Genomic DNA, 23,700 nt, shown 5'->3' on the forward strand with positions numbered 1-23,700 from the left:
CGGCTCCTTCGGAGCCCGTTCAAGTCCGGGCAGCGCTGGGAGCAGGAAGAGGAGCAGGGAAAAGCCAAGCGGTGCCGAGCGCACGGCACTTCCGCATGGATCTTCCCTTGGATCCCGGGATGAAGCCGGGATCCGGCCCCGCTCGGCTCCTTGCTGTCCCCGTGGCCCCTAATCCCCTTGTTTTAACAGCATTAAATGCTTTTAAACGCCCTTCACCTCTCCCCGCGGCAGAGCGGGAGATTGGAGCAGGATTTGGGAGAGATAAAGGGGCAGGAATCTCGCTCCGGGGTCGCAGCCGCGTTGGCCTGGCCCTGATCCATGGAACACGCTCCCTCCCCGGCCCAGCGTCCCGGCTCCGTGTTGGGATCCCAACATATCCCGCGGGAGCGGGTGCCGGCCTCGCCGGAGCCCTCTGCAGAGCAGCGGGAAAGGAGCAGGGCGGGAAGAGCAGCGCGGAAAGGGAATGCGGGAGGAAGAGCGGGACACCCGGAGCGCCCGATGCCTCCGGATCCCAGCAGCCTCCCTGCATTTCTGCTCGGCTCCCAGTACCTGGAATTGCCCTTCCCGTGTTTACAGGGAATCGGGAAGCGCCGCCGCTCCATGGGCGAGGGGCAGGAAGGGCCCCGCTCCCATCCCGGCTTCATTCCCCATTCCCGCCGATTTTTCCTCCAAGCCCAAATCCCATGGATATTCAAACAGCGATTTCCCTTCCTTGGGAAAGCCGGTTTCCTCTCCGTGCCCACGGGCGCATCCATCCCGCTGCTCCTGGCCTTTCCCGTGCCGAAATTCCACTTTCCTGCCTGCTTTTCCCTTTTTCTCTGGGAAAGGGGGACGTTCCCATGTGGAGCATCATAGGAAGGCGCCTTCCCTGAGAGCCGCGGTCCTGCCGCTGCCTTGGCTTCTCTTCCCGATGGGACACACGGATGCTCCGGGAGGGCCAGTGGGACACAGGGAACAGGGGGGTCCCTACGGATCGGCATTTTGGGGAGGGGGGGGAAATTTCCAGCCTCCGAAGGGAAATCCCTCTGTGCTGCCCGTGGGAGATCCCGGCCTCGGCAGCTGGAGGCTTTTCCAGGCTTTTCCGGAGCCATCGGAAGGTGCCACCGGCCGGGGTGGCCAAAAGCCCTTTGGGAGCAACAACGTCCCCGTGCGGGAGGGCGGCTGCAGGGTGGCCTGGGCGCATTCCCTGGGATTTGGCCGCATTCCCTGGGATTTGGCTGCATCCCCTGGGATCGGGGCGCCCGCCAGGGCCCCGGCCCTCCCGCAGCCCCGGACGCTCCGTGCGCTCCGGATGCTCCGTGCGCTCCGGCACGCGGCCGCCTCCATCCCGGTGCCACAGCAGCCCCCAGCGGCTGCGGCGGGGACGGAGGCCGGAGCCGGGGGCGGATGCAGGCCCGGATCCGCGCTCCCGCCGCCGGCTCGCGGCATTCCCGGTTCTTTCCCATTCCAGGGCTCTGCTGCCGCCGGGACCCCCATGGCACCACCCACCCTGCTGGGAATTGCGGTGCCGGGAGGGAAGGGGCCGGGATTCCCGGGAAGGCCCCTGCAGGCCGGGAAGCGCGGGAGCAGCAGCTGCTCCTATAGGTCCCCCATAGCCCGGCTGTGTGTGCGTCCCCCCACAGCTGGACTGTCCCTGTGCACCCCCCTATATCTGGGTTGTTCCTATAGGTCCCCCCATAGCTGGACTGTCCCTGTGCACCCCCCTATATCTGGGCTGTTCCTATAGGTCCCCCCATAGCCAGGCTGTGTGTGCGTCCCCCCATAGCTGGACTGTCCCTATGCACCCCCCTATATCTGGGCTGTTCCTATAGGTCCCCCCATAGCTGGACTGTCCCTATGCACCCCCCTATATCTGGGCTGTTCCTATAGGTCCCCCCATAGCTGGACTGTCCCTATACACCCCCCTATATCTGAGGTGTTCCTATACATCCCCCCAATGCCTGAACCGTCCCTATACAGCCCCCTACACCCGGGCTGTTCCTATAGGTCCCCCCATAGCCCGGCTGTGTGTGGGTCCCCCCATAGCAGGGCTGTTCCTATAGGTCCCCCATACTGGTCTGTCCCTATACAGCCCCCTACACCCGGGCTGTTCCTATATGTCCCCCAACCCTCGGCACGTGCCTTCCCTGCCCACAGCCCCCCTATAGACCGGGGCTCCCCATAGGCCCGGGGGGTCCCCGCGGCGGCTCCCGGGGCGCTGCCCGCGGCCGGCGGCGCCAGGCGAGCCCGGGGCTGCCCCGCGGCCGCTAGGCCGCAACGGGCCGGAACCGGCACCGGGCGCCGCTCCGAGGCCGGAATCGGCACCGGGCGCCGCTCCGAGGCGCGGGGCGGGGAACGAGCCCGGCCGGGAGGGGAGGGAAGAAAGGAGGGAGGGAGGGCGCCGCGCGCCGCCTCCCGCCGCCGCCTCCGCCTCCCGCCGCGGCCGCGCCGAGATTGCGGAGCCGCCGCCACGATGTGGCCGGGCTGAGGCGGCGGCGGCACCCGCGGCCGCCGGGCCCCGCGCGCCGGGCGGCGGCGGCTGCTGCTCTCGCGGCGCCGCCTCGAGCCATTTTGTGGCGCCGGGAGCGGAGCGGGAGCAGCGGCGGCGGCGGCGGCACCGGGGGCGGCCCCGCCGCGCGCCGGGGGCCGCCGCAGGAACCATGAGCGTGAGGCCTCCCCCGGCGGCCCCGGACAGGTAGGAGCGGCGGCCCCGGCATCTTTGTGTCCCCGCCGGGCGTTTTTGTGTGTCCGGGGGTTTCCGTGTCCCCCCGCCCGGGTGTCTTCGCGTCGCCCCCCGGTGTTTTCACGTCGCCCCCCGGTGTTTTCACGTCGCCGCCCGGGTGTTTTCGCCCCCCCCCCCCGGTGTTTTCGCCCCCCCCCCCGGTGTTTTCGCCCCCCCCCCCGGTGTTTTCGCCCCCCCCCCCGGTGTTTTCGCCCCCCCCCCCGGTGTTTTCGCCCCCCCCCCCCGGTGTTTTCGCTCCCCCCCCCCCGGTGTTTTCGCCCCCCCCCCCCGGTGTTTTCGCCCCCCCCCCCGGTGTTTTCGCCCCCCCCCCGGTGTTTTCGCCCCCCCCCTCGGTGTTCTCGCCCCCCCCCCTCCGGTGTTTTCGCCCCCCCCCCCCCGGTGTTTTCGCCCCCCCCCCCGGTGTTTTCGCCTCCCCCCGGTGTTTTGGTCGCTCCCGGCCGCCCCCGGCCCCACTTCCTGCCGGGCCTAGTCGGGCGGCCGCGGGGTCCGGCCGGGCTCCCGCCGCCCCCGGGATCCTCCCGGCCATTCCCGGGGCCCAAAACCGGGTGTTTTTCCCCAGGAAACCCCCCGGGCGACGCGTCCCTTGTCCCCCGGTGCCCGGGATCGCGGCACCTTGTGGGCAGGTGCCCACGGGGAACCGGGATGAGCTCCGGGACGGCAGCCCCGACCCCCGGCTGGGATTTATTTGTATTTATTATTATTATTGTTATTACTATTTTTATTTTTCCTGCGGCACCGGGGCCCTCCGGTGGCTCCGTGTCCGGCGCATCCGCCGCGCCGGGCCCCTCCCTTGGCCGGCAAACGCGGATCCCAGGGATCTATCCGGAAAAGCCGGAGGGTGCGGATCGCGCTTCCCGGGAACGCCGGGATCGGGCGTCTCCGAGCGGCGGGAATCGCTGCCCGCGCCTGGGGTGGGAATGGCGACGCGCCGGGATCGGCGGATCCGGCTGCACCGGGGAGGCAGCGCGGGGATTAACGCGAGGAAGCAGCCCCGGATCCCGGGAATAACGGGGCCCTCGGCGGGGAAATCCGGGAGCTCCGGGTTGCGGCTGTGTCCACGGTGCCGCGCGCGGCCTCATCCCGCTCCGGAGCGCCCGGGAAGCAGCGCCCGGACGCGGCTCTTCCCGGGAACCGCAGGCGTCAAGGTCACCCCGGCCCGGAGCCGCCTTCCCTGTTTTTGTAGGAAGGGGGGAAAAAACCCCAAAGCAGCTTAAAAAACCCCCATCCCAACAGCAGGAGCCTCCGTCCTGATCCGACTCTCGGGAGCGTCAGTGTGGGAGAGGGAAGGAATGATGGGAAACTCGTGGGAATGATGGAGCCGGGGCCATCCCAACGATGGGAAACTCGTGGGAATGATGGAGCTGGGGAGCGACCTTGGCATTTTGTGCCCTTCTTTCCACGGGCTTCGCTCCCAAGGGATTCCGGGATATTTGAGGGATTCACGGAGCATTTCCGCATGGCAACGGCTGGGAATGGCCTTTGCTTGTTGGCGAGCTGCTTCCGCAGGAGCCGGGATCTTCCCTGCTCCGGGCTTTTATTTGGAAAGAAGGTCAGGAAGAAAACGTCCCTTCGGGGTAGGTTATTCCCTATCTCGCTCCTTCCCACCTCGCATCCCAAAAGTGCCGTCGCTGGAGGCCGGATAAACCAGATCTGCTGGTCCGGGCTGGCGCGCGCTTCCCGACGGGCCCGTTAATGATTATCCCGCCGGATTGCGGGAGCCGCCTGGAAAATGGCTGGGAGCTCGTGGGGCTTTTGCCGGCACCGCTTCCCGACGGATGACGCTTTCCCGGGACACCAAGAGCTTTCGGGAGCCCCCAAATCGGCCTCTCTTGTGTCCACCTGGCCCAGCTGTCCCGGAGCTCCTTCCCGTCGGGAATTGCAAAAATTTCCAGCACCCAGGCCATTAGGAATACAGGGAATGGAGCCTGCGACGCCGTTAAATAACCAGGGCTGCTGCTGTGTTCATTGTGTTAATTATTTTTTTTTCCCGTCCATTTAATTAAAAATCTTAATTTAAACGGAGCTCCGGCAGAATCCCCGGCCTGCCGCAGCCGGGTTGCTTTGGGGCTCCAGGGATTTCCATGCAGTTTCCTGCTTGGAAGTCCAAAAAGGGCCGTTGTGTGTTCTAGGAAGGGAAAAGACGGGAGGATAAATCCGTGTCCTGTGGAACGGGGGGTTTAACCGCAAAGTGAGGCCAAAAATGGGGAGAAATGCCTCTTTTTCCCCCTTTTTCTTTATGTTTTCCAGCAAATCCCCAGCTGGAAGCGGCCTCTCCGCACAAGCTTAGGAGCAGACCCGTAATTACGAGTTTTCCCGATGCGTCATCCCTGTGCAATCGAATAGCTCGGGAGCAGCTCCCGGGTTTGTCCCCGCGCCCGGCATTCCCGGGGCTCTCCGTCCCGTGCGGATCCCGGCGGGATGCGGGAGAGGGCGGCCGCTCCGCCCGGAGCCGCCGGGATTTCTCCGGATGGGGATGCGCAGCCCTCGCGGCCCTTCCCGGCTTTCGGAAGCTCGGGAGCCGTGGAGCTATTCCAAGGAGAAGCGGGGATGCAGCCGGGCAGATGCGTTTTCCCTCCGCCTTGTGCCGGCGAGGGGGCAGGGGAGGAAGCGGGATCATTTTTAGCTGAAATTCCTTCCTTCCTTCCTTCCTTCCTGGCCCCGGAATACCAGGAGGCAGCGCCAGGCCCTCCCTGCAGGCTGGGAAAGGGCCCTCGGGAAGCGGAATGCGCATCGGGAAGCGCCGGATCATCCTAGGATTGCTGCAGCAGCTCGAGGCATCCCGCCCCAGCACTGCCTCCCAAGCTTCTTTTTTCCATATATTTTTCCATATTTTTTTCCCTCTTTTTTCTTGGTTTTAACCACAGCTTTTTTCCCGCAAGCAGCTCCATGCCGGCCCGGTTTCCCTCCCCGCTTCCCAAGGAGCACGTCTGCTGGGAAAACATTCCCTCTTCCCAAGAGACGGGATTGCAGGGAGCAACCCTTGGGACAAATCCCAAATCCCGGTGTCTCTCCCGGAGCGTTTGCAAAGCCCTGGCTGGAGCCTGACCCACTTGGAGGGGTTGATCCTATTTCTCTCCTAATCTTTTAATTGTGGATTTCGTGGCGCTCCGGCTCCCGAGGCTGCGGCCTTTTCCATAGGTGTGTGCAGGAGCATTCCCAAAAGAGGCCGGGAATGTCCCCCCGGAGCCGCCGCTCCGTTTGCTCCGTGGCCGTCGGAAAAGGGGGTTAATCCACAGCAATGGGGAAGGGACCTTTGTAATGGACAGGAATTCTGCTTTTCCAAAGTATTTCTGAGCAAAAAAAAAGGAATTGCTGTGATTGAACTAAAAATAAATTGGGGAAAAGAACCGCAAAGCAGAAAGCGGAATTCCCATGGATTCCGTGGAGCAGAGGGCACCCGTTGGGATGATGTGGATGCCTCCAAGTCATCTTTACGGATGCCCTTCTGGATTCCCCTTCTGGAAGTTGGCAGCGCTCCGATTGCTCCGAGACCTGATGAGTCAAGGGCCTCTGCCGGATTCGGCCTTCGGTTCCCAAGGAATTCCGAGCCCCGGAGCCTGAGGGAGTCTGGAATCACTTTTAGGAGCCCTTGGAGCCGTGTCCTCCCACTCCAAGGGGTCTCTTCCCGACCGGAGCCCTTCCCTACATGGCATTCCTGGAGCTGGGAATGGCCAAGGCGCCTCGTGCGGGAGCACGGCCCTTCCCCTGGGAGCGCATCCCGGAATCGCCGCCAAAATGGGAATCATTCCGGAAAAAAAAAAAGGGCTCCCTAAGTCAATTAGGAAGCGGCTTACGCAAAGCCGAATTAGAGGCCGCTTTTAGCCTGGAAGCGGCTCACGCTGCTCGGCGGCTCCGTGCCGGATAGCGACGGATCCGTGCGGCAAAGGTGACACCGGAGCGGCCGGGGTTATCCCGGCTCTGGCTCCAGGTAACTCACCTCCGGGAAGAGGCTTAAGGGCTCTTTATAGCTCCCGCTTTGCTCCTCTTAAGAGCCGGCGTCCGGGCGGATGTCCAAAGAAAGCCCAATCCGCCCGTGGCCCGGATAAAGCGGCATCATCCGGAGCATCCGGAAGAATGCGCCCCGCTCCCGCGCCGGGCACCGTCGAGGACACAGGGATGCTCCATGCGGGGACATTCCCAGCTGGATGCACAGGGGGCTTTTTGGCCGGCATCGGCGCTGTGTCCTTGGGAAAATCCCGCTCCTTTTATTCCCTCAGGCCGGGAAGCATATCCCGAGCCCGGCCCGCGCGGGTCCTTCCCAAGGAGGAGTCACCGGCAGGACGATGCCTGCGGGTTGCTCCAGGGAGCCGTTTCCCGATCCCGAGGGATGGGAGCGGAGCGCGGCCGTCGCTCCGGAGCCGCCGCTGTTCCGCCTCCCGCTTGGAGCGGCTCTTCCCGGGAAGCGGCTCTTGGCGCTGCCCTGCGGATGCCGCCTGCCCCGTGGTGTAGTTTGGCTCTCGGAGGAAGCTCGGGAATGCCGGGATTGGCACCGGAGGGGCTCGGGGAGCAGTGGGAGCCGGGCTGGCGCACCGGGAAGCTGCAGGGAATCCGTGTGGCGCCTACGGAAGCGGAGGGAATCGCGCCCCGCGTCGCCGGCCCGCCTGGAATGGTGGTTGCAGGAAGGGGTTGGGAATTTTCCTCTTGGACACGGGCTGCGGCGCGGGCTCCGCGTCCCTCTCTTGATCCCTCCATCTCCTCCCGCTCCCCTTCCCGGCTCCATCCTCCCTCCTGCTTCCAGACCGGGAAGCGAACGGCAGCCCCAGCTGCCCAGGTACACGGGGCCGGGAATCCCTTCCTTTTCCCTCTCTTTTGGTGCCTCCGGAGCCTCCTGCCCCATCCCGGCGTCATTCCGGCACGCACAGAGGCCGGGGCCTTTCCCGGAGTGCCGGCTCCGGGCGGAAGCCGCTTTCCCGGCGCGCGGAGCTGTATCCCAGCGGAGCTGTATCCCTGCGGAGCTCTCCATCAGCGGCGCTCCGTCCCCGCAGGTTGGGCAGCCTCTCCTCCGGGAGCGACGCTTCCTCGGAGCACAAGTCTCCCGGGCACCGCCGGCAGCCCTCGGATGCCGCCGAAACCACAGGTAGGGATTCCCTTCCCGCTTCCTCCCGGGAAAGCCGGGAAGGCGAGCGGGGATCCCGGCGGGCGGGAGGAGCCTCCATGTGAGGCTCCCGGGCAGCCAACTGGGATCTGGAGGTCACATCCCCTCCTCGGCCGCTCCGGATGCTCCGAGCGCGATTCCCGGCGGGAATCTCCGGGGCAGAATCCCCCCATGGCGGGGGTTGGGTTGGGAAGGCGGCGGGAGCGGGAGCCTCCCTGCGCCTCCGGCCTCTCCCGCAGGATTGGTGCAGCGCTGCGTCATCATCCAGAAGGACCAGCACGGCTTCGGCTTCACCGTGAGCGGCGACCGCGTCGTCCTCGTGCAGTCCGTGCGGCCCGGTGAGCGCGGGGAGGATGGGGAGGAGGAGGAGGATGGGGAGGAGGAGGAGGACGGGAAAGAGGAGGAGGAGGAGGAGGACAAGGATGAGAAGGAGGGGGAGGAGGAGGTCGAGGAGGAGAAAGATGAGGAGGAGGATGGAGAGGAGGATGGGGAGGAGGAGGATGGGGAGGAGGAGGATGGAGAGGAGGACGGGGAAGAGGAGAAGGAGGAGGAGGAGGATGAGGACAGGGAAGAGGACAAGGACGAAGAGGAGGAGAAGGAGGAGGAGGACAGGGAAGAGGAGGACAGGGAGGAGGTGGACAAGGAGGATGGGGAGGAGGAGGAGGATGAGAAGGAGGAGGATGAGGAGGAGGAGAAAGATGATGAGGAGGAGGAGGATAGAGAGGATGGAGAGGAGGACAAGGATGAAGAGGAGGACAGAGGAGGAGGACAGGGAGGACGGGGAGGATGAGGACGCGGAGGAGCACGGGGAGGAGGAGGAGGACAGAGAGGAGAAGGGGGACGAAGAGGAGGAGGATGGGGAGGATGGAGAGGAGGACGGGGAGGAGGATGAGAAGGAGGAGGAGGACGAGGACAGGGAAGAGGACAAGGAGGAAGAGGAGGAGGACAGGGAGGAGGAGGACAAGGAGGATGGGGAGGAAGAGGAGGAGGAGAAAGATGAGGAGGAGGATGGGGAGGATGGAGAGGAGGACAAGGATGAGAAGGAGGAGGACAAGGACGAGGACAGGGAAGAGGACGAGGAGGAAGAGGAGGAGAAGGAGGAGGAGGACAGGGAAGAGGACGACAGGGAGGAGGTGGACAAGGAGGATGGGGAGGAGGAGGAGGAGGAGAAGAAGGAAGAATAGGAGGAAGATGGGGCTGCGCCTTGGGTCGCCTCTCCAGGCTGATCCCCAGCACGCTGGGGTGGGTGGGGAATTCCACAAGGGAATTCCCTTTGGCAGCCCTCGGAAAAGAGGGATTCGGCGGCTGCTGCGGGAGCCGCCACCGGCTTTGCCGAGTGCCCGGCCTCGGAGCCGCAGTTCCGACGGACAACGAGCTGCTTGTTCCACAGCGGGTGCTCCCGCCACCTCCTTCCCCATTCCGCTCCATCCAGGAAAAACGGGAACATGGGGAAGGGAAAAGGCTGCACGTTTCGGGGGGGGAGCTCCATGCTGGAATTCCGCCCTCCAGCAGCAAGAGGGGACCCCAAATCGGTCCCCTCGGCCTTGAGGGACTTATGGGACACCCCGGGGCCGGGCAGCAGCTCCCTCTGGGAATGAGGCTGGGAAAGCGGCAGGAATCCGAGCGATCCAGCGCGCGCTCCGCGCCCGGAGCTCGCCGCCACGGCCCCTCGGCTTGGAGCCGAACCCGTGGAAACATTTCCTCTTGGGTTTGGCTGCAGGAAAAGAGAGTTTTTCTTTTTCCATGGATTTCGATCCCAGCGGGTTTTGGTAGAGAGCGGGCAGGGGGAGACCGGGCGGAACGACACCGTGTTCCCGAATCCTGCGCTTGGATGCGGGCACGTGGGGCCTTCCTAACGCTCCCTGGATGTGCAGGAGTCATCCTAGATGACTCCTGGAGATCCTTCGGCCACCACCGCTTGGAAAACTCTTGGAAAACACTTGGAAAACCCCGTCTCCAATTCCATGGTCACTTTGGGTAACAAGCGCTCCGTGTCTCTCTCATTCCAGGCGGAGCAGCCATGAGAGCCGGCGTGCAGGAAGGCGACCGGATCGTGAAGGTGACGAGCGGGGCCGGCGCCGGCGGCTTTTCCGCCCCGCGTTCCAGCCTCCGGCCCCGTTTTCCTTTTCCCGCAGGTGAACGGCACGATGGTGACCAACAGCTCCCACCTGGAGGTGGTGAAGCTGATCAAATGTGAGTGCCCGGAGCGCGATCCCGCCAGGGGATCAGCGGGATTATCGGGAGCCGCCGGAGGGCTCAGCCGCACGCCGAGTGACCGGCGTCTTTCCCCCCTGCCCTTTTCCTTGGATTTCCTCCAGCCGGAGCCTACGTGGCGCTGACCCTGCTGGGCTCCCCGCCGCCCTCGGCCGGGCTCTCGGCTTCCCCGCAGGACGCGGGATCGGCCGGGATCCCGCGCGCCGTCCCCGCGTGTCCCCCGCCGCCGCCGCCGCCGCTGCCGCCGCAGCACATCACGGGCCCCCGGCCCCTGCAGGTGACGGTCCCCGCGGTGCCACCGGGCACACGGGCGCCGCAGGGACGGGAGGGTGACGCCGGCTCCGGCTCCTCGTTCCAGGATCCGGAGGTGCAGAAACACGCCACGCAGATCCTGCGGAACATGCTGCGGCAGGAGGAGGCGGAGCTGCAGGTACCGCGGCCGGGCCGGGGATTTTCCTTAGGGAAGAGCAGCCCTCGGGATGGGCATTCCCTGCTCCGAGCTCCGGGCACCGGGATAAGCTCATCCCAACTTTCTGGGCAGGCCTGACCCCCTCCTGCTTGTCCAAAAGGCCTGAGATGGGAAATGTTTGGGCGAGGGGCAGCTGCCCCTTCCCTGGGGAATGGCGGGACGGAATTCCGGGCTGCGGCGAGCCTGGGCTCTCCTGTCTGTTCCCAGCGCTACCGCGAGCTCTACAACCGGAACCCCGGCACCGGCGTGGAGGAGCAGATCGAGGGCGCCCGCCGGCGCCTCAGCCAGCTGCAGCTCAAGATCCTGCAGGAGACGGGCGGCTCCGTGGTATGTGGCATTCCCTGGAATTACGCGGGGAATTCGCAGAGCGGCTGCTCGTTCTGTTGTCACGTCACCGTCCGGCTTGGAGCCCGTCACAGCAAGGTGACGCCGCTTCCCTCTTGTTCCCGGGCCAAGGAAACCTTCGGAATGCAGCGGGAGCAGGGGGGACACAGCGGGAATAGCGGGGATACAGCGGGAATAGCAGGGACGCAGCGGGAACAGGGGAGACTGGGCTGCGTGACCCATCTCCGCGGGGGCTGCTCAGGACAAGGAGCTGCTCCCGGTCTCCCAAACTCCCTGCGATTCCCGGGAGCCGCGGTGGACCGGAGGATCCTCTGCTCCGTGCCCGGGTGTCCCCACGCACCGGGTAACATCCCGCTGCTCCAACGCGCGTCCTCCCATTCCAGGATCTGGGGCGGCTTGCGGGGGACGCCGGCCTGGCCAATTCCCGGGCTGCCGAAGGTGAGTTTTGGGGGGTTTTGCCCCTTTCCCGATCCGTATGGGCCCTCCTGGCGCTTCCCCGGGATTCACTATGTTCTCTGCTCCCAGGACGCCTCTCCCTGGACTCCCAGGATGGTGACAGTGGCCTGGAGTCGGGCACGGAGCGGTTCCCCTCCGTGAGCGAGGTAGGAGCAGGGTCGCTGCCTCCCAGGGCAGGGACCAAAAGCCTAACAATGTCTAGATATAGATACCTTAATATCTTAATATCTATATCATATAGATATCTTCATATCTGGATATCTTTGTATCTATAGATATTTTTATGTCTATAGATATCTTTATATCTAGCCCGAGGTGGATGGAAACTACAGCCTGGCTTAGATGTAGGGCTCTGGGCATCCTGCCCTCGGGGCTGTTAGGAGTCAGGGGCCTCGTTTGGCAATGCTAATTATTTATATAGCTCTTAAAAAGCTGCATTTCCCCTAAGGCAGCCCTGGCTCTGAATGGCCTTCACCTGCCACGGCTGCATCAGCCCTGAAGCCTTAGGGTCCAGTTTGTGTTCCTGATCCTGGAGCTCCTCTTAGCTCCTCTTGCAACGCCAAGAACCCTCCAGGGTTTACGGAAGGCTCCTTGGAGCCTTTGGGAAGGTCTCGGGAGCGCCCGGGGCGTCCCGTGACGGCGGCGCCGTGTCCCGAGCAGGTCTCCCTGAACCGCAACTCCGTCCTCTCCGACCACGGCGTGGACAGCCCGCGCACGTCCCCCGTCGTCGCGGCCCGCGCGTGCCAGCGCCATCGGCGCCAGGGCTCCGACACGGCCTTCGGCGCCGAGCAGGTGGGCGCCGAGGGCACCGGAGCCTCCGAGCGGCCTCGACGCGGAGCCCGGCGCGTCCTACCCGTCCCGTGTCCCCCGCAGGGCCTGGAGCGGGCGGCGCGGCCCCTCATCATCGGCCCGGAGGAGGATTACGAGCCGGGGTGCTTCAATAACGAGGTAACAGCGTCCCGGGAGCTTCCTGGCTCTGGCCCGTCTCTCCGTGGCCCTTCCGCGCAGCTCCCTGTGCCCTGGCACCCGGAGAGCGGTGGCATTCCGGACTCCCGCTAAGTCGGAGGCTCTGCTGCCACCAGCGGCCCTGCCCGCGCAGGGATTTCCCCTGGGGATGAGCTATTCCTGAGGGATTCATTCCTTGCCTCCCTAACTGGAGCGTCCTCCTTTGGCTCTCCTCCTTGCCCAGTGCGACTCCCTCTTCCAAGACCTGGGAAAGCTGAAATCCCGCCCGGCCCATCTGGGCGTCTTCCTGCGCTACATCTTCTCCCAGGCAGATCCCAGCCCCCTGGTAAGTGGCACTGGGGACAAAGCCAGGCGGGTGGTGCCTTGATCACCTTCCCGTTTTCCCTGGGAGCACCGGAACGTTTCTCTCCCGCTCCTCTTTGCCGTGGCAGCGCTTTGCACGGCCGTGTGCCCGCGCGGGAGGGCCGGACGCCGCGGGGTTTCGCTGCCTCCCCGTCCTCTCCTCGGCACCGCGGCGGGTCCTGCCCTTGCCGAGATCCCCGCGGTCGTTTCCTGTTTCGCGGCGCTCCGGCCGCTGCCGTGTTGAGTAATTCTCCTTCCTGTTTCTTCCTCTTCCCCCTTCTCGCCCTCTGCCCGTCCTCCCTGGTCTCCCGTCCTCGCAGCTGTTCTACTTGTGCGCGGACGTTTGCCAGCAGACGCCCACGAAGGATTCCCGGGGCTTGGCCAAGGACATCTGGAACATCTTCCTGGACAGGAACGCGGTGAGGGCCGGCTCGGTTGGGATCCTGCATGGCCACCCTGGCTCCTGCAGGAGATGGGAATCGAGCAGCTGGAAAACCTTCCAAGGTTGCAATTCCCTGTGGCCTCCCCGTGCGTGGAGCTGCTTGCTCCGAGATGCAGGATCGATGCAGGCGGTTGCGTGTGCACAGGGAACGTTGTGCTGGGTTGTTGGAGCGGTGTCGTCCAAGGGTGGGATCCCCTTCAATCCCACACTATCCCATTATTCCGGGAAGCGCTTCCGCAGCCCCTTGCAGCCACGTTCCCCGCGTTGCTCTGCTGAACTGCCCTCTTGCTGCTCCTCTCTCCGCAGCCTCTCCGAGTGAAGGTGTCCGAGCAGCTCCTGGCTGAAATCGGTGAGTGAGGAGGAGGTGACATCCACAGCCCCTCTCTGTGTGCCAGCTGGCGTTGTCACCTTGCCCATGGCAATGCCACAGGGCTTCATCAGGACCCTCCTGGCATGGAAGGGGGGCAGGCAGTCCTCTGCTCTCCAGCATTTGGCCCTGCTAGAGAGGGAATGTGTTTGGAACCGGGGCACCTCGGTCCTTTCCCAGCTCTGTCCTTGCTGTCCCGCAAAATCTTCTGCGGGAGGTCTCTTCCCTACCAGGAGGGGATGTCTCAAGTCTGAAGGGGAGCCAGAGAGTCCCTGCCTGGGGGAGCCAAAGCTCCAGGGAGCAAAGAGCAGGGAGGAGCCTCCGGGAAGGCTCCCGAGGTCTCCCTACCCGCCCTCCGGAGTCCCTAGAAAACCCTCTGCTCCCTTCCTCGGGCGCTGAGCCCTCCTGGTGACGCTGGCTGTCGTCTCGTGTCCCCAGAGACTCGCCTGCGCTACGGGGACGATGTCCGAGTCGCCCTCTTTGAAGCTCAGGAGATGGTGATGCCTGAGATCCAGGAGCAGATCCAGGACTACAGGTGACAGGGTGGCCTGGGCACCCCCCGTGTTGTTCCTCGTGCTCCTCCCTGCGGCGCTGCCCACGCGGGGCCCCTGTCACCCGGGTGGCCCTGGCTCGTCACCCTGCGCGCTGCGTCCGCAGGACGAAGCGGACCATGGGCCTGGGCAGCCTGTACGGCGAGAACGACCTCCTGGAGCTGGACGGGGACCCGCAGAAGGAGCGGCAAGTGGCCGAGAAGCAGCTAGCCCAGCTGGGTGACATCCTGTGAGTGCCAGCCTGTGCCGCGGGCAGCTCCTTGTTCCCTGGGTTTGCGGGATGGAGCATTGGGAGAGGGATTGGGCGCGGGGTCCTTGGTCCCATTGCCTCCCTGGCTCCATGGATTTGCCCTTGGAGCGTGGCGGGAGAGCTGGGAGCCGGTGCTCCGTGCGGGATGGAGGAGCAGGAGGGAGGGAATCCCCAGGGATGGCTTCTCCCGGCGCCTGGGTGCAGGAGCCCCTTCCAAACCCGCTCTTCTTTCATTCCCCGTCTCTCTCTAGGTCGAAATACGAAGAGGACAGGAGGTGAGTGGCCTGGGGACGGCAGGTGGGTGTCCAGGTGTGTCCAGGTCCAGCCCCAGCTCCCAGTGCCACCCGTGTCCCCACTGCCTGTCGAGGTGGCCCTGGGCAAAGCGCAGGGTGGCCTCTTCCCCTGGGCTCCTGCTTTAGCCCCCTCATGTGCCCTAGCTTGCCGGCTCCAACTGTTTCTTGCCTTTCTTTCCTCCTCCCTCCTCTCAGCTGCCACGGGGGCATCCTCTCCGTTCCGGGGCCACGTGGACCTGGCGTCGCCCTGCAGCCCCACGGGATGTCCCGGCCTCCTCCTCCTCCTCCTCCTCCTCCTGCGGCGCCGGGGCCGCGAGCCGCGGCCTCACGCTCTGCTCTCTTGCAGCTCCCCCATGGCCTTTGCCCTCAGCACCTATATGAACCACACAGGCATCCGCAGCCGGGAGCCCCGCGGGGCCGGCGCCGGCGAGAAGGCCCAGGCCCTCCCGGACAAGGACAAGTGGCTGCCCTTCTTCCCCAAAACCAAGAAGGTTCGTGGCTTACGGGCTGCTCTTCCTCTGCCCTGGCTCCCTTCGCTGCTCCAGGACTCCCTGCTCTCCGGAGTGGGGAGCTGGGGTGGCCCTCAGAGCCCCCGTGGTAACACGTGGCTTTGTCGGTGCTCCCCGCGTGTCCCAGCAGAGCAGTAGCACCAAGAAGGACAAGGATGCCATGGAAGACAAGAAGCGCAACCCCATCCTCAAGTACATCGGGAAGCCCAAAATCTCCTCCCAGAGCAGTGAGTGTTGGGACCTGCCGGGACCTGCTCCGCTGCCTGCAGATCTGCAGCCCTCGGCGCGCGCGGGGCAGCTGGGGGGCCTTGGGCACCCGTGGGACTCCCCGTGGGCTCTGTCCCCAAATTCCTCCTGCGTAACCGTCCCGTGGGCTGTGCCGGTCTCGGTGTCGTGGAGGTGACAGCCCAGGAGCTCCTGGGGAGGACTGAGGTGGTGGAGATGTGTGCACGTATGTGCACATGTGTGTGTGCACGTGTGTGTGTGCACCTTCCTTTTGCCCCCCTTCTGCTTTGAGTTCTCATGGCATTAGCTCACACGCTCCCTCTCGGCCTCCTTTGCTGTTGAAATGCAGGATTGATTTGACATCTCATTTTTGTTTTTCCTTTCAGCATTTCATGTCCCTTTGTCCCCTGTTGAAGGTAAAAGGCCTCTTCTTTTATTTGCCATTCACCTCATACGCTCAGTTTTGTTTTCTCCCCTGCCCCGAGGTCCTCAGTGTCGCTGCGTTGGGTGTTGGGGTGGGCCTGGAAGGACACGGGCACAGCCAGTGCCAAGGGCTGCCGTCCCAGTCCCATGCCAGCCACGAGCTTGGCACATCTTTTGGAGGAAGGTGGCCTTGAGGACCCCCTTTCCATGCGGATAGGAATGCCGCTAGCTCCGTGGCTTCCTGGCGCTCCGGCTGGATGCTGGAGAAGGCCGAGGCGGCGGCGCCGGCGTCTCCTCCTTGTGCCGCTCGGCGCCGGCTCTCAGCGGCTCTGCCTTGTTGTCCCAGCAGTCAAACCCGGCAATGTGAGGAACATCATCCAGCACTTTGAGAACAACCAACACTACGAGAGCCAGGAGCCCGGCACGCAGCGCCTCTCCACCGGCAGCTTCCCCGAGGACTTGCTGGAGTCGGACAGGTAGGCAGGAAGGGACAGACCTGGGGGACACGCGCGGCCCGGGCTCTCCACGGGCTCCAGCAGCCGCTGCCTGAGATCCCACGTTTGCAGCCATGGATAAAGCTCCCTGCCCTCCTCTCCGGGCTGAGCCTGACTCCTGGCTTTGCCCGCTGCAGTTCCCGGGCGGAGGTGAAGCTGGGCCGCTCGGAGAGCCTGAAAGGCCGCGAGGAGATGAAGAAATCTCGGAAAGCGGAGAACGTGCCGCGGTCGCGCAGCGACGTGGACATGGATGCGGCGGCCGAGGCCACGAGGCTGCATCAGTCGGCGTCATCCTCTGCTTCCAGCCTGTCCACGAGGTGAGAGCAGCTGGGACAACCTGGCTGGAAAGGGCCTTCGGGAGGGCGCTGGGACCCTTTGGCAGCTGCCGGGGCTGAAAGCCAAACGCCTTGGGCTGAATTCTTGGGAATTCCGAAGGTTTTGCCGGACACGTTGTTCCGCGCGAGGGAGGCGCGGGGCAGCCTGTGCTGGGGACGCCGCCGTGACTCTGGGTTCCCTCCGCAGGTCGCTGGAGAATCCCACTCCTCCGTACACTCCCAAGATGGGACGCAGGTGAGTGGGCAGGCCGTGCCGCCGCCATCCGTACAGCGCCGCGCCGCTGGCCGGGACCCCGGGGCTTTGCTGTCGCCTCCAGAGCAGAAGGGCCCCTGGCGCGGGCCGTGCTCTTGCCGCGGGGGCCGCAGGGCTTCCCCCCGCTCGTATCTTCCTAGCTTTTCCCTTCCCATAACTGGGCTTGGACACGGCACAAGGGGAGGCGATTGCCAGGGCTGCCGGAGCTGCCTCAGGGAGGGAATTCCTCCGGCTTGGAGCAGTTCTGCTGTTTAATGTTAGCTCTCCATCCTCCTAGGGCTAGGGGGCATCTCTGTTCCCTTGTGTCTCACACAGGAGCTTAATGGACCTATATAGATGTCTGCTGGGGGACCTAGTCTTTTAGCTCGAGAGTCAGAGGCTTGTGCTCCTTGTGCTGAAGGTTCAAGCCCAAGTAGGGCCCAGGTAGATATTGGCTGCACTGGGAGCACCGTGGGGTGGGCTCGCTGGATCCGCGTCACTGCAGAGTACTCCCACCTCCGCCTTTCATCCTCCCAGGAGCATCGAGTCGCCCAGCCTGGGCTTCGGCCTCGACCCCTTCCTCCCCCACCTCCTGGAGGACGAGCAGGGCCCCCTCTCCGACCTGGAGCCGGAGCTGGACGCGCAGAACTGGCAGCACACGGTGAGCCGGGAGCTGGTGGCCAACCTGCCGCAGAAGGAGATCGACCGCCAGGAGGTGATAAACGGTGAGAGGAGCGCGGAGAGCGGCGCCCGGCGCCGGCTTCCTCGGACACGGCTTCCCGGGACGCTCGCCTACCCCTGCCTGCCTTTTGCCCAGAGCTTTTTGCCACGGAAGGCTCTCATCTCCGCATCCTCCGAGTCCTGGACCTCCTCTTCTACCAGCGCATGAAGAAGGAGAGTCTGCTGTCCCGGGAAGAGCTGGCGCTCCTCTTCCCCAACCTTCCTGATGTGATAGAAATCCACAGTAAGCCTCTTCCTTCCTTCTCTCCTTCCTTCTGTAGCAGGGCCACAGAGTGGTTGACACAGCCCCTTCTGGCCACCCCTGCATGGGGACCAGCCACTCGAACCCTCCCTGCCCGCAGCATCCTGCTGTCTTGTTGCTCTGCCTTCCCATTTTCCTCTCCCAGGAGCTCTCTGGCTTTTCTGGGATCTGCCAGTGCCCCTGTATGGGCTGCCCAGGCCATCCCAGACCTTTGCACTGGGGACAGGCACACTCTTTGCCACGTTGCATCTGTAATTAACAGCTCTAATTAAAGCTCACTCCCGAGTTGGGGAGCCAAGAAGACCTTGTTCTTCAAGCAGGCACCTGGGCACGTGGCTCTTGGCCTGTGCAGCGTGGGGACAAACGCTGGGTCCTCTTTGTCCCGCTCACATCCTCTCGTCCCTGTCCAGATTCCCTTTCCGAATCCATGAAGAAGCTGCGGGAAGAAGGACCAATCATCAAAGAAATCGGGGATCTCATGTTGTCTCGGGTGAGGAGAGGCGGCTGCCCAGAGGAACGGGGGTGACAGAGCCCCAGGGAGGCACCTTGTGTCTCATGTTTGGGGTGGCTGCTCGAGCCTGCTCCCCGCTGCCGCCCCTAGTTCGACGGCGCGGCCAAAGAGGAGATCCAGCAGGTCGCTGCTGACTTCTGCTCCTACCAATCCATCGCCCTGGAGCTCATCAAGACCAAGCAGCGCAAGGAGAGCCGCTTCCAGCTCTTCATGCAGGTTCGGCCCTCCCTTGGGCAGCGCTTTGCCTGCTCCGGAGCTCTCCTGGCATTCCCTGATCCCACCGCGGGGTTCTGGCCCCTCTCTCCCGCTCCAGGAAGCGGAAAGCAACCCGCAGTGCAGGCGCCTGCAGCTCAAGGACCTGATCATCTCGGAAATGCAGCGCTTGACCAAGTACCCGCTGCTGCTGGAGAACATCCTCAAGCACACCGAGGGTAGGGCACCGCGCGGAGCCCGCGCCGCACTCGCCCCGTTCGGCTGCGCGCTCCCATCCGAGGGCATCCTCTCCCAGGAAGCAATTCCTCATGCAGGAGCTCCAAGGGCAAAATCTCAGGGCTGTGGGGAGGATGCGCTGCGTTTCCAGCGGGAAGAGCCAGGCTGGGCGGGTGCTGGGGGGGAAAACCCCCCTCTGCTCCCTTGGGAGCTTTGGGAGGCTTTTTGTGCCGGGGATGCGGCTGGGAGCCTGGTGCAGCGGGACGGGAACCCACGCTCTGCTCCGGCCCCGTCCCAGCGGGCACCTCGGAGCACGACAAGCTGTGCCGGGCCCGGGACCAGTGCCGGGACATCCTCAAGTACGTGAACGAGGCCGTGAAGCGCGCGGAGAACCGGCACCGGCTCGAGGGCTACCAGAAGCGCCTGGATGCCACCTCGCTGGAGAGGACCAACAACCCCCTGGCCGCCGAATTCAAGGTAGCGCCCGCTCGTGGGTGGCACTCGGGTGGCACCCGGGGGCCGCCCTGCGCTCACCGCCAACCCCCCGGCCCCGGCAGAGCCTCGACCTCACGTCCCGCCGCATGATCCACGAAGGGCCCCTCACGTGGCGCGTCAGCAAGGACAAGACCGTGGGTACGGCCCTTCCCGCGTCCTCGGCGGGCACGGTCCCCAGGGTCCCCGAGGGCACCGCGCGGGGCTGAGCCGCGTCTCCCGTGCCCCCCAGATCTGCACGTGCTGCTCCTCGAGGACCTCCTGGTGCTGCTGCAGAAGCAGGACGAGAAGCTGGTGCTCAAGTGCCACAGCAAGACGGCCCTGGGCTCCTCGGACAACAAGCAGAGCTTCAGCCCCGTCCTCAAGCTCAACGCCGTGCTCATCCGCTCGGTGGCAACAGGTAGCGGGGACAGGGGTGACGGGGAAGGAGCCGCTGGGGACCCGACCTGCCCTCCCTTGGGTGCCGGGGGCGGATGGAGCCGCCGTGGAAATGGGGGAGGCAAGAGCAGGGCCGCGTCCTCTGCCGCCTCGTGCCGTCCTCCGGCTGCGTCCGATCCCGGCCCGGCTGCTCCGGGTGGGCCGGGTGGAAGCCCCGGCTGCCGCCTGGCCCTGCCCTCCGTGTCCCCCCGTGTCCCCCCGCGCAGACAAGCGAGCCCTCTTCATCATCTGCACGTCGGAGCTGGGCCCCCAGATCTACGAGCTGGTGGCCCTGACGTCCTCCGAGAAAAACACGTAGGGATCCGGCGGGGGCGGCGGGGCCGGGGCCGGGCCGCGGGCGTCCCCGGGCGCTCACGGGCTCCGCGGGCCCCGCGCAGGTGGATGGAGCTGCTGGAGGAGGCGGTGCGGAGCGCCACGCGGATCACCACCTTCCCGCCCAAGCGCCACGCGCCGGAGCCCGCCCCGGCGGCGCCGTCCAGGTGAGGGCCCCGGCGTCCGGCCCCGCGCGCGCGGCCACGCGTCCCCCCGGCGCCTCACGTGGCTCCGTCCCCGCAGCCCGGCCGTGCCGGACCCCGACGGCTCCCCCGGGCTGTCCCAGCGCGCCGGCTCCGCAGCCGACGACAATCCCGAGCTGCTGGGCGAGGAGAAGCGCCTGGAGGAGCCGGAGGCCAAAAGCAGCGAGGTGGAGGAGGACGAGGAAGAGGAGGAGGAGGAAGAGCTGCCCGCGGCTCCGCCAGCCCCGCAGAGCGGCGCGGAGCCGCCCGCAGCCGAGCGGCCGGGCTCGGCCCTGCGCCTGGCGCTGCCGGAATTCCCAGCTCCCGGCTTTGCCGAGGGGCTGGCGGAGGCGGCGCTGGAGGACGGTGAGTGCCGGGGGCCGGCGCGCGCGGCGGGAGCGGGCGCCGCGGCTCCGGCGCCAACCGCCTCCGCGTGTCCCAGTGGAGACCCTGCGGCTGCTGATCCTGCGGCGGCTCCTTCCCGGGCGCGACGCGGAGCCCGAGGACGACGTGACGCCCACGCCGTCCGTGCACGCCTGGGACGCGGTGCTGTCCAGCCAGGACTCGGCCTCGCCGGAGGAGGACGCGGCGCGCGGGACGGAGCCGCCCGCGGCGCCCGCCGACGAGCCCAGCAGCTACAAAGTGGTCCGGAAAGGTGGGCGCCGCTCGGAGCCGCATCCCGCTCGTCCCGCCGCTCCGCAGGGCGCTCCCGCGCGGCCCCGTGTCCCCAGGGTGCCCCTCGCTGGTGGCTCTTGGCCGGGGCTCGTGCAGGGTGCAGGTCCCTCCCGATCCCCCCGTGCTGGTAGCGAGGGCAGCTCCGTGCTGGGTGCTGATGGGTGCAGGGGATGGGGTGCTGGTGCTGCTGGGGGGTTCTGGTGCTGGTGCTGCTGGTGGTGGGTTCTGGTACTGCTGGTTCTGGTGCCGGTGGTGGGTTCTGGTGCTGGTGCTGGTGGTGGGTGCTGGTGCCGGTGGTGCTGGTGATGGTGTCGCTGGTGGGTTCTGGTGCTGGTGGTGGGTGCTGGGTTCTGGTGCCGGTGGTGGGTTCTGGTGCTGGTGCTGGTGTTGGGTGCTGGGTTCTGGTGCTGGTGGTGGGTTCTGGTGCCGGTGGTGGTGGGTGCTGGTGGGTTGTGATGCTGGTGATGGTGGTTCTGGTGCTGGTGGTGGGTTCTGGTTCTGGTGCCGGTGGTGGGTTCTGGTGCTGGTTCTGGTGCTGGTTCTGGTTCTGGTTCTGGTTCTGGTTCGGGGGGGCGGGGCTGGCTCACCCCTTCCTTCTCCCCCCTCCCCCTCCCCCCCCCCCCCACTTTTCGGGCCGCGCAGCCCCAGAGGAGGGCGCTCAGGAGGCCACGCCCCCGCCAAGCAGCAGCCAATCAGAGCCCGAGCTGCAGGAAGGAGGCGGAGCTAATGTAGATGGTAACGAGACCCCGCCCCCAGCCCGTGTCCCCCTGTGTCCCCCGGAGGCCACGTCCCCTTCCCCGCCAGGGCAGGGGCTGCCCTGCTGTCCCAGCACCCCGGAGGTGGCCGTGTCCCCAGCCAGGACGTGTCCCCTCAATGGTGGCCGTGTCCCCGGCAAGGACGTGTCCCCACGGCAGCCGTGTCCCAATGGTGGCCATGTCCCCAGCCAGGACGTGTCCCCTCAATGGTGGCCGTGTCCCCGGCAAGGACGTGTCCCCACGGCAGCCGTGTTGAGGACCTGTCCCTGAAAAGGACCTGTCCCTGGCGAGGACGTGTCCCAATAGTGGCTGTGTCCCTGTCAAGGACGTGTCCCCGTCAAGAACGTGTCCCCGCAGTGGCTGTGTCCCCACCAAGGATGTGTCCCCACAGCAGCCATGTCCCAATGGTGCCCATGTCCCCAGCGAGGACATGTCCCCACGGCAGCCATGTCCCTATGGTGGCCATGTCCCCAACCAGGACCTGTCCCCTCAGTGATGGCCATGTCCCTGGCAAGGACATGTCCCTACAGCGGCCGTGTCTCTGTTGAGGATGTGTCCCTGAAAAGGACCTGTCCCTGGCGAGGACGTGTCCCAATGGTGGCTGTGTCCCTGTCAAGGACGTGTCCCCGTCGAGAACGTGTCCCTGCAGTGGCTGTGTCCCCACCAAGGATGTGTCCCCACAGCAGCCATGTCCCAATGGTGGCCATGTCCCCACCAAGGATGTGTCCCCTCAATGGTGGCCGTGTCCCCATTGAAGACGTGTCCCCCGCGGTGTCCCCCATTGCCGGACACGGCCAGGGACAGCGAGTGCCCAGGGCCCCCCAGCTGGCACCGACGCCGCTGCCGTCCCCAGGCAACTACTTCTACGTGGCCGAGGCCCCGGCGGCGCCCGCGGGCGCCCGGCAGCGCGAGGAGCCCGCGGAGGCGCCCGGCGCCGCGCACGACACCGACCTCATCCTGCGCACGATCGAGCGGCTCGCGCGGAAGCTGGAGCAGCTCAAGGTGAGCGCGGGGGCTCCCCGGCGCCGTCCCCGCGGCGTGACCGTCCCCATGGGGTGCCTGTGTTCACCACGTGCCTGTCCCCACGGTGTGCCCATTTCCACGGCGTGCCCGTCCGCACAGCGTGCCCATCCTCCCCGTGTACCTGTCCCCACGGTGTGCTCATGCTCACCACGTGCCCGTGCTCACCTCGTGCCCGTCCCCACGGTGTCCCTGTGCTCGCCGCATGCCCGTCCCCGCGGTGTCCCCGTCCCCACGGCGTGCCCATCGCCATGGCATGCCCGTCCTCACCGTGTGCCCGTGCTCACCACATACCCATGCTCACCTCGTGCCCGTCCCCACGACGTGCCCGTCCCTATGGCGTGCTCGTCCTCCCCGCGTCCCCGTCCCCACCATGTGCCCATCCTCCCCGTGTGCCTGTCCCCACGGGGTGCCCGTGCTCACCACGTGCCCGTCCGCACGATGTGCCCGTTCCTACGGTGTGCCCGTCCTCCCTGTGTGCCTGTGGTCACCTCGTGCCCATCCTTGCGGTGTGCCCGTCGTCACCTCGTGCCCGTCCCCACCACATGCCCATCCTCACCGTATGCCCATCCGCCCCACGTGCCCATCCCCATGGCGTGCCCGTCCCCACGGTGTTCCTGTCCCCACCTCATGCCCGTCCTCACCGCGTGCCCGTCCCCACCTCGTGCCCGTCCCCGCGGCGTTCCCGTCCTCACCGCGTGCCCGTCCCCGCGGCGCAGGCCCTGGAGACGGCGCACCGGGAGCTGCTGCGCTCGCTGGCACGGAGCTCGTCGGCCGAGGACACCCCGGTGGGAAGCAACGCGCCAGGTGAGCGGCTCCTTCTCCGGAGATCCTCCAAACCCGCCTGGATGGACCCTGTGCCCGGGTATCCCCGCTGGAACCGGTTGCACTAGGCGATCCCTCGGGATCCACCCTCAACCCTTCCGGAATTCCGTCCCCTCCAGGCTGCAGGGCCCCCCTGGCCGAGGACCTTTAGCGCCGGACGGAGGCGTCGTCATCGTCCCCAGCTCCGCTCCGGCGCTCCCGGCGGCCGCTCCGCTCCGGGGCCCACACTGGAAGGCGGGAGCCGGCGCGGCGGCCCCGGGCGCCTCCTCCCCGCATGGCAGCCCCGGCCGCGCGCGCTGGATCCAGTCTGTATAAATGCACTTTGGTCGCCCCGCGCCGCGGCCCTCCC

At 66.0% G+C, this 23,700-nt stretch overlaps 1 protein-coding gene across 1 annotated transcript; it reads left to right on the top strand.

The window, feature by feature from the left end:
* Positions 1 to 2,627: 2,627 nt before the first annotated feature.
* On the top strand, positions 2,628 to 23,502 carry ARHGEF11 (Rho guanine nucleotide exchange factor 11). The gene is made up of 40 exons (XM_088535474.1): positions 2,628 to 2,674; positions 7,708 to 7,799; positions 8,057 to 8,155; positions 9,827 to 9,876; positions 9,953 to 10,010; positions 10,136 to 10,308; positions 10,390 to 10,461; positions 10,708 to 10,827; positions 11,229 to 11,283; positions 11,371 to 11,447; positions 11,962 to 12,093; positions 12,175 to 12,249; positions 12,491 to 12,592; positions 12,930 to 13,028; positions 13,358 to 13,400; positions 13,857 to 13,953; positions 14,076 to 14,198; positions 14,471 to 14,494; positions 14,859 to 15,003; positions 15,152 to 15,248; positions 15,633 to 15,662; positions 16,016 to 16,145; positions 16,301 to 16,480; positions 16,686 to 16,733; positions 17,268 to 17,455; positions 17,548 to 17,694; positions 18,123 to 18,202; positions 18,314 to 18,439; positions 18,537 to 18,654; positions 18,951 to 19,129; positions 19,210 to 19,285; positions 19,377 to 19,544; positions 19,789 to 19,876; positions 19,960 to 20,061; positions 20,138 to 20,442; positions 20,519 to 20,731; positions 21,394 to 21,486; positions 22,360 to 22,508; positions 23,246 to 23,333; positions 23,471 to 23,502. Exons 1-40 carry the CDS (start codon positions 2,640 to 2,642, stop codon positions 23,500 to 23,502), a joined length of 4,308 nt encoding a protein of 1,435 aa, XP_088391600.1. The 5' UTR covers positions 2,628 to 2,639.
* Positions 23,503 to 23,700: the final 198 nt, after the last annotated feature.

The sequence above is a fragment of the Tinamus guttatus genome, unplaced genomic scaffold, assembly GCF_059628265.1.
Source record: "Tinamus guttatus ecotype Peru unplaced genomic scaffold, ASM5962826v1 Tinamus_guttatus_pri_ptg000629l, whole genome shotgun sequence".
Classification (NCBI taxonomy): Eukaryota; Metazoa; Chordata; class Aves; order Tinamiformes; family Tinamidae; genus Tinamus; species Tinamus guttatus.

Coding starts and splice junctions, on each gene's coding strand:
- ARHGEF11 (XM_088535474.1), top strand. CDS start 2,640: ATGAGCGTGAGGCCTCCCCCGGCGGCCCCGGACAG. Junction 14,495..14,858: donor AAATACGAAGAGGACAGGAG/GTGAGTGGCCTG, acceptor GCTCTCTTGCAG/CTCCCCCATGGCCTTTGCCC. Junction 23,334..23,470: donor GGTGGGAAGCAACGCGCCAG/GTGAGCGGCTCC, acceptor CGTCCCCTCCAG/GCTGCAGGGCCCCCCTGGCC.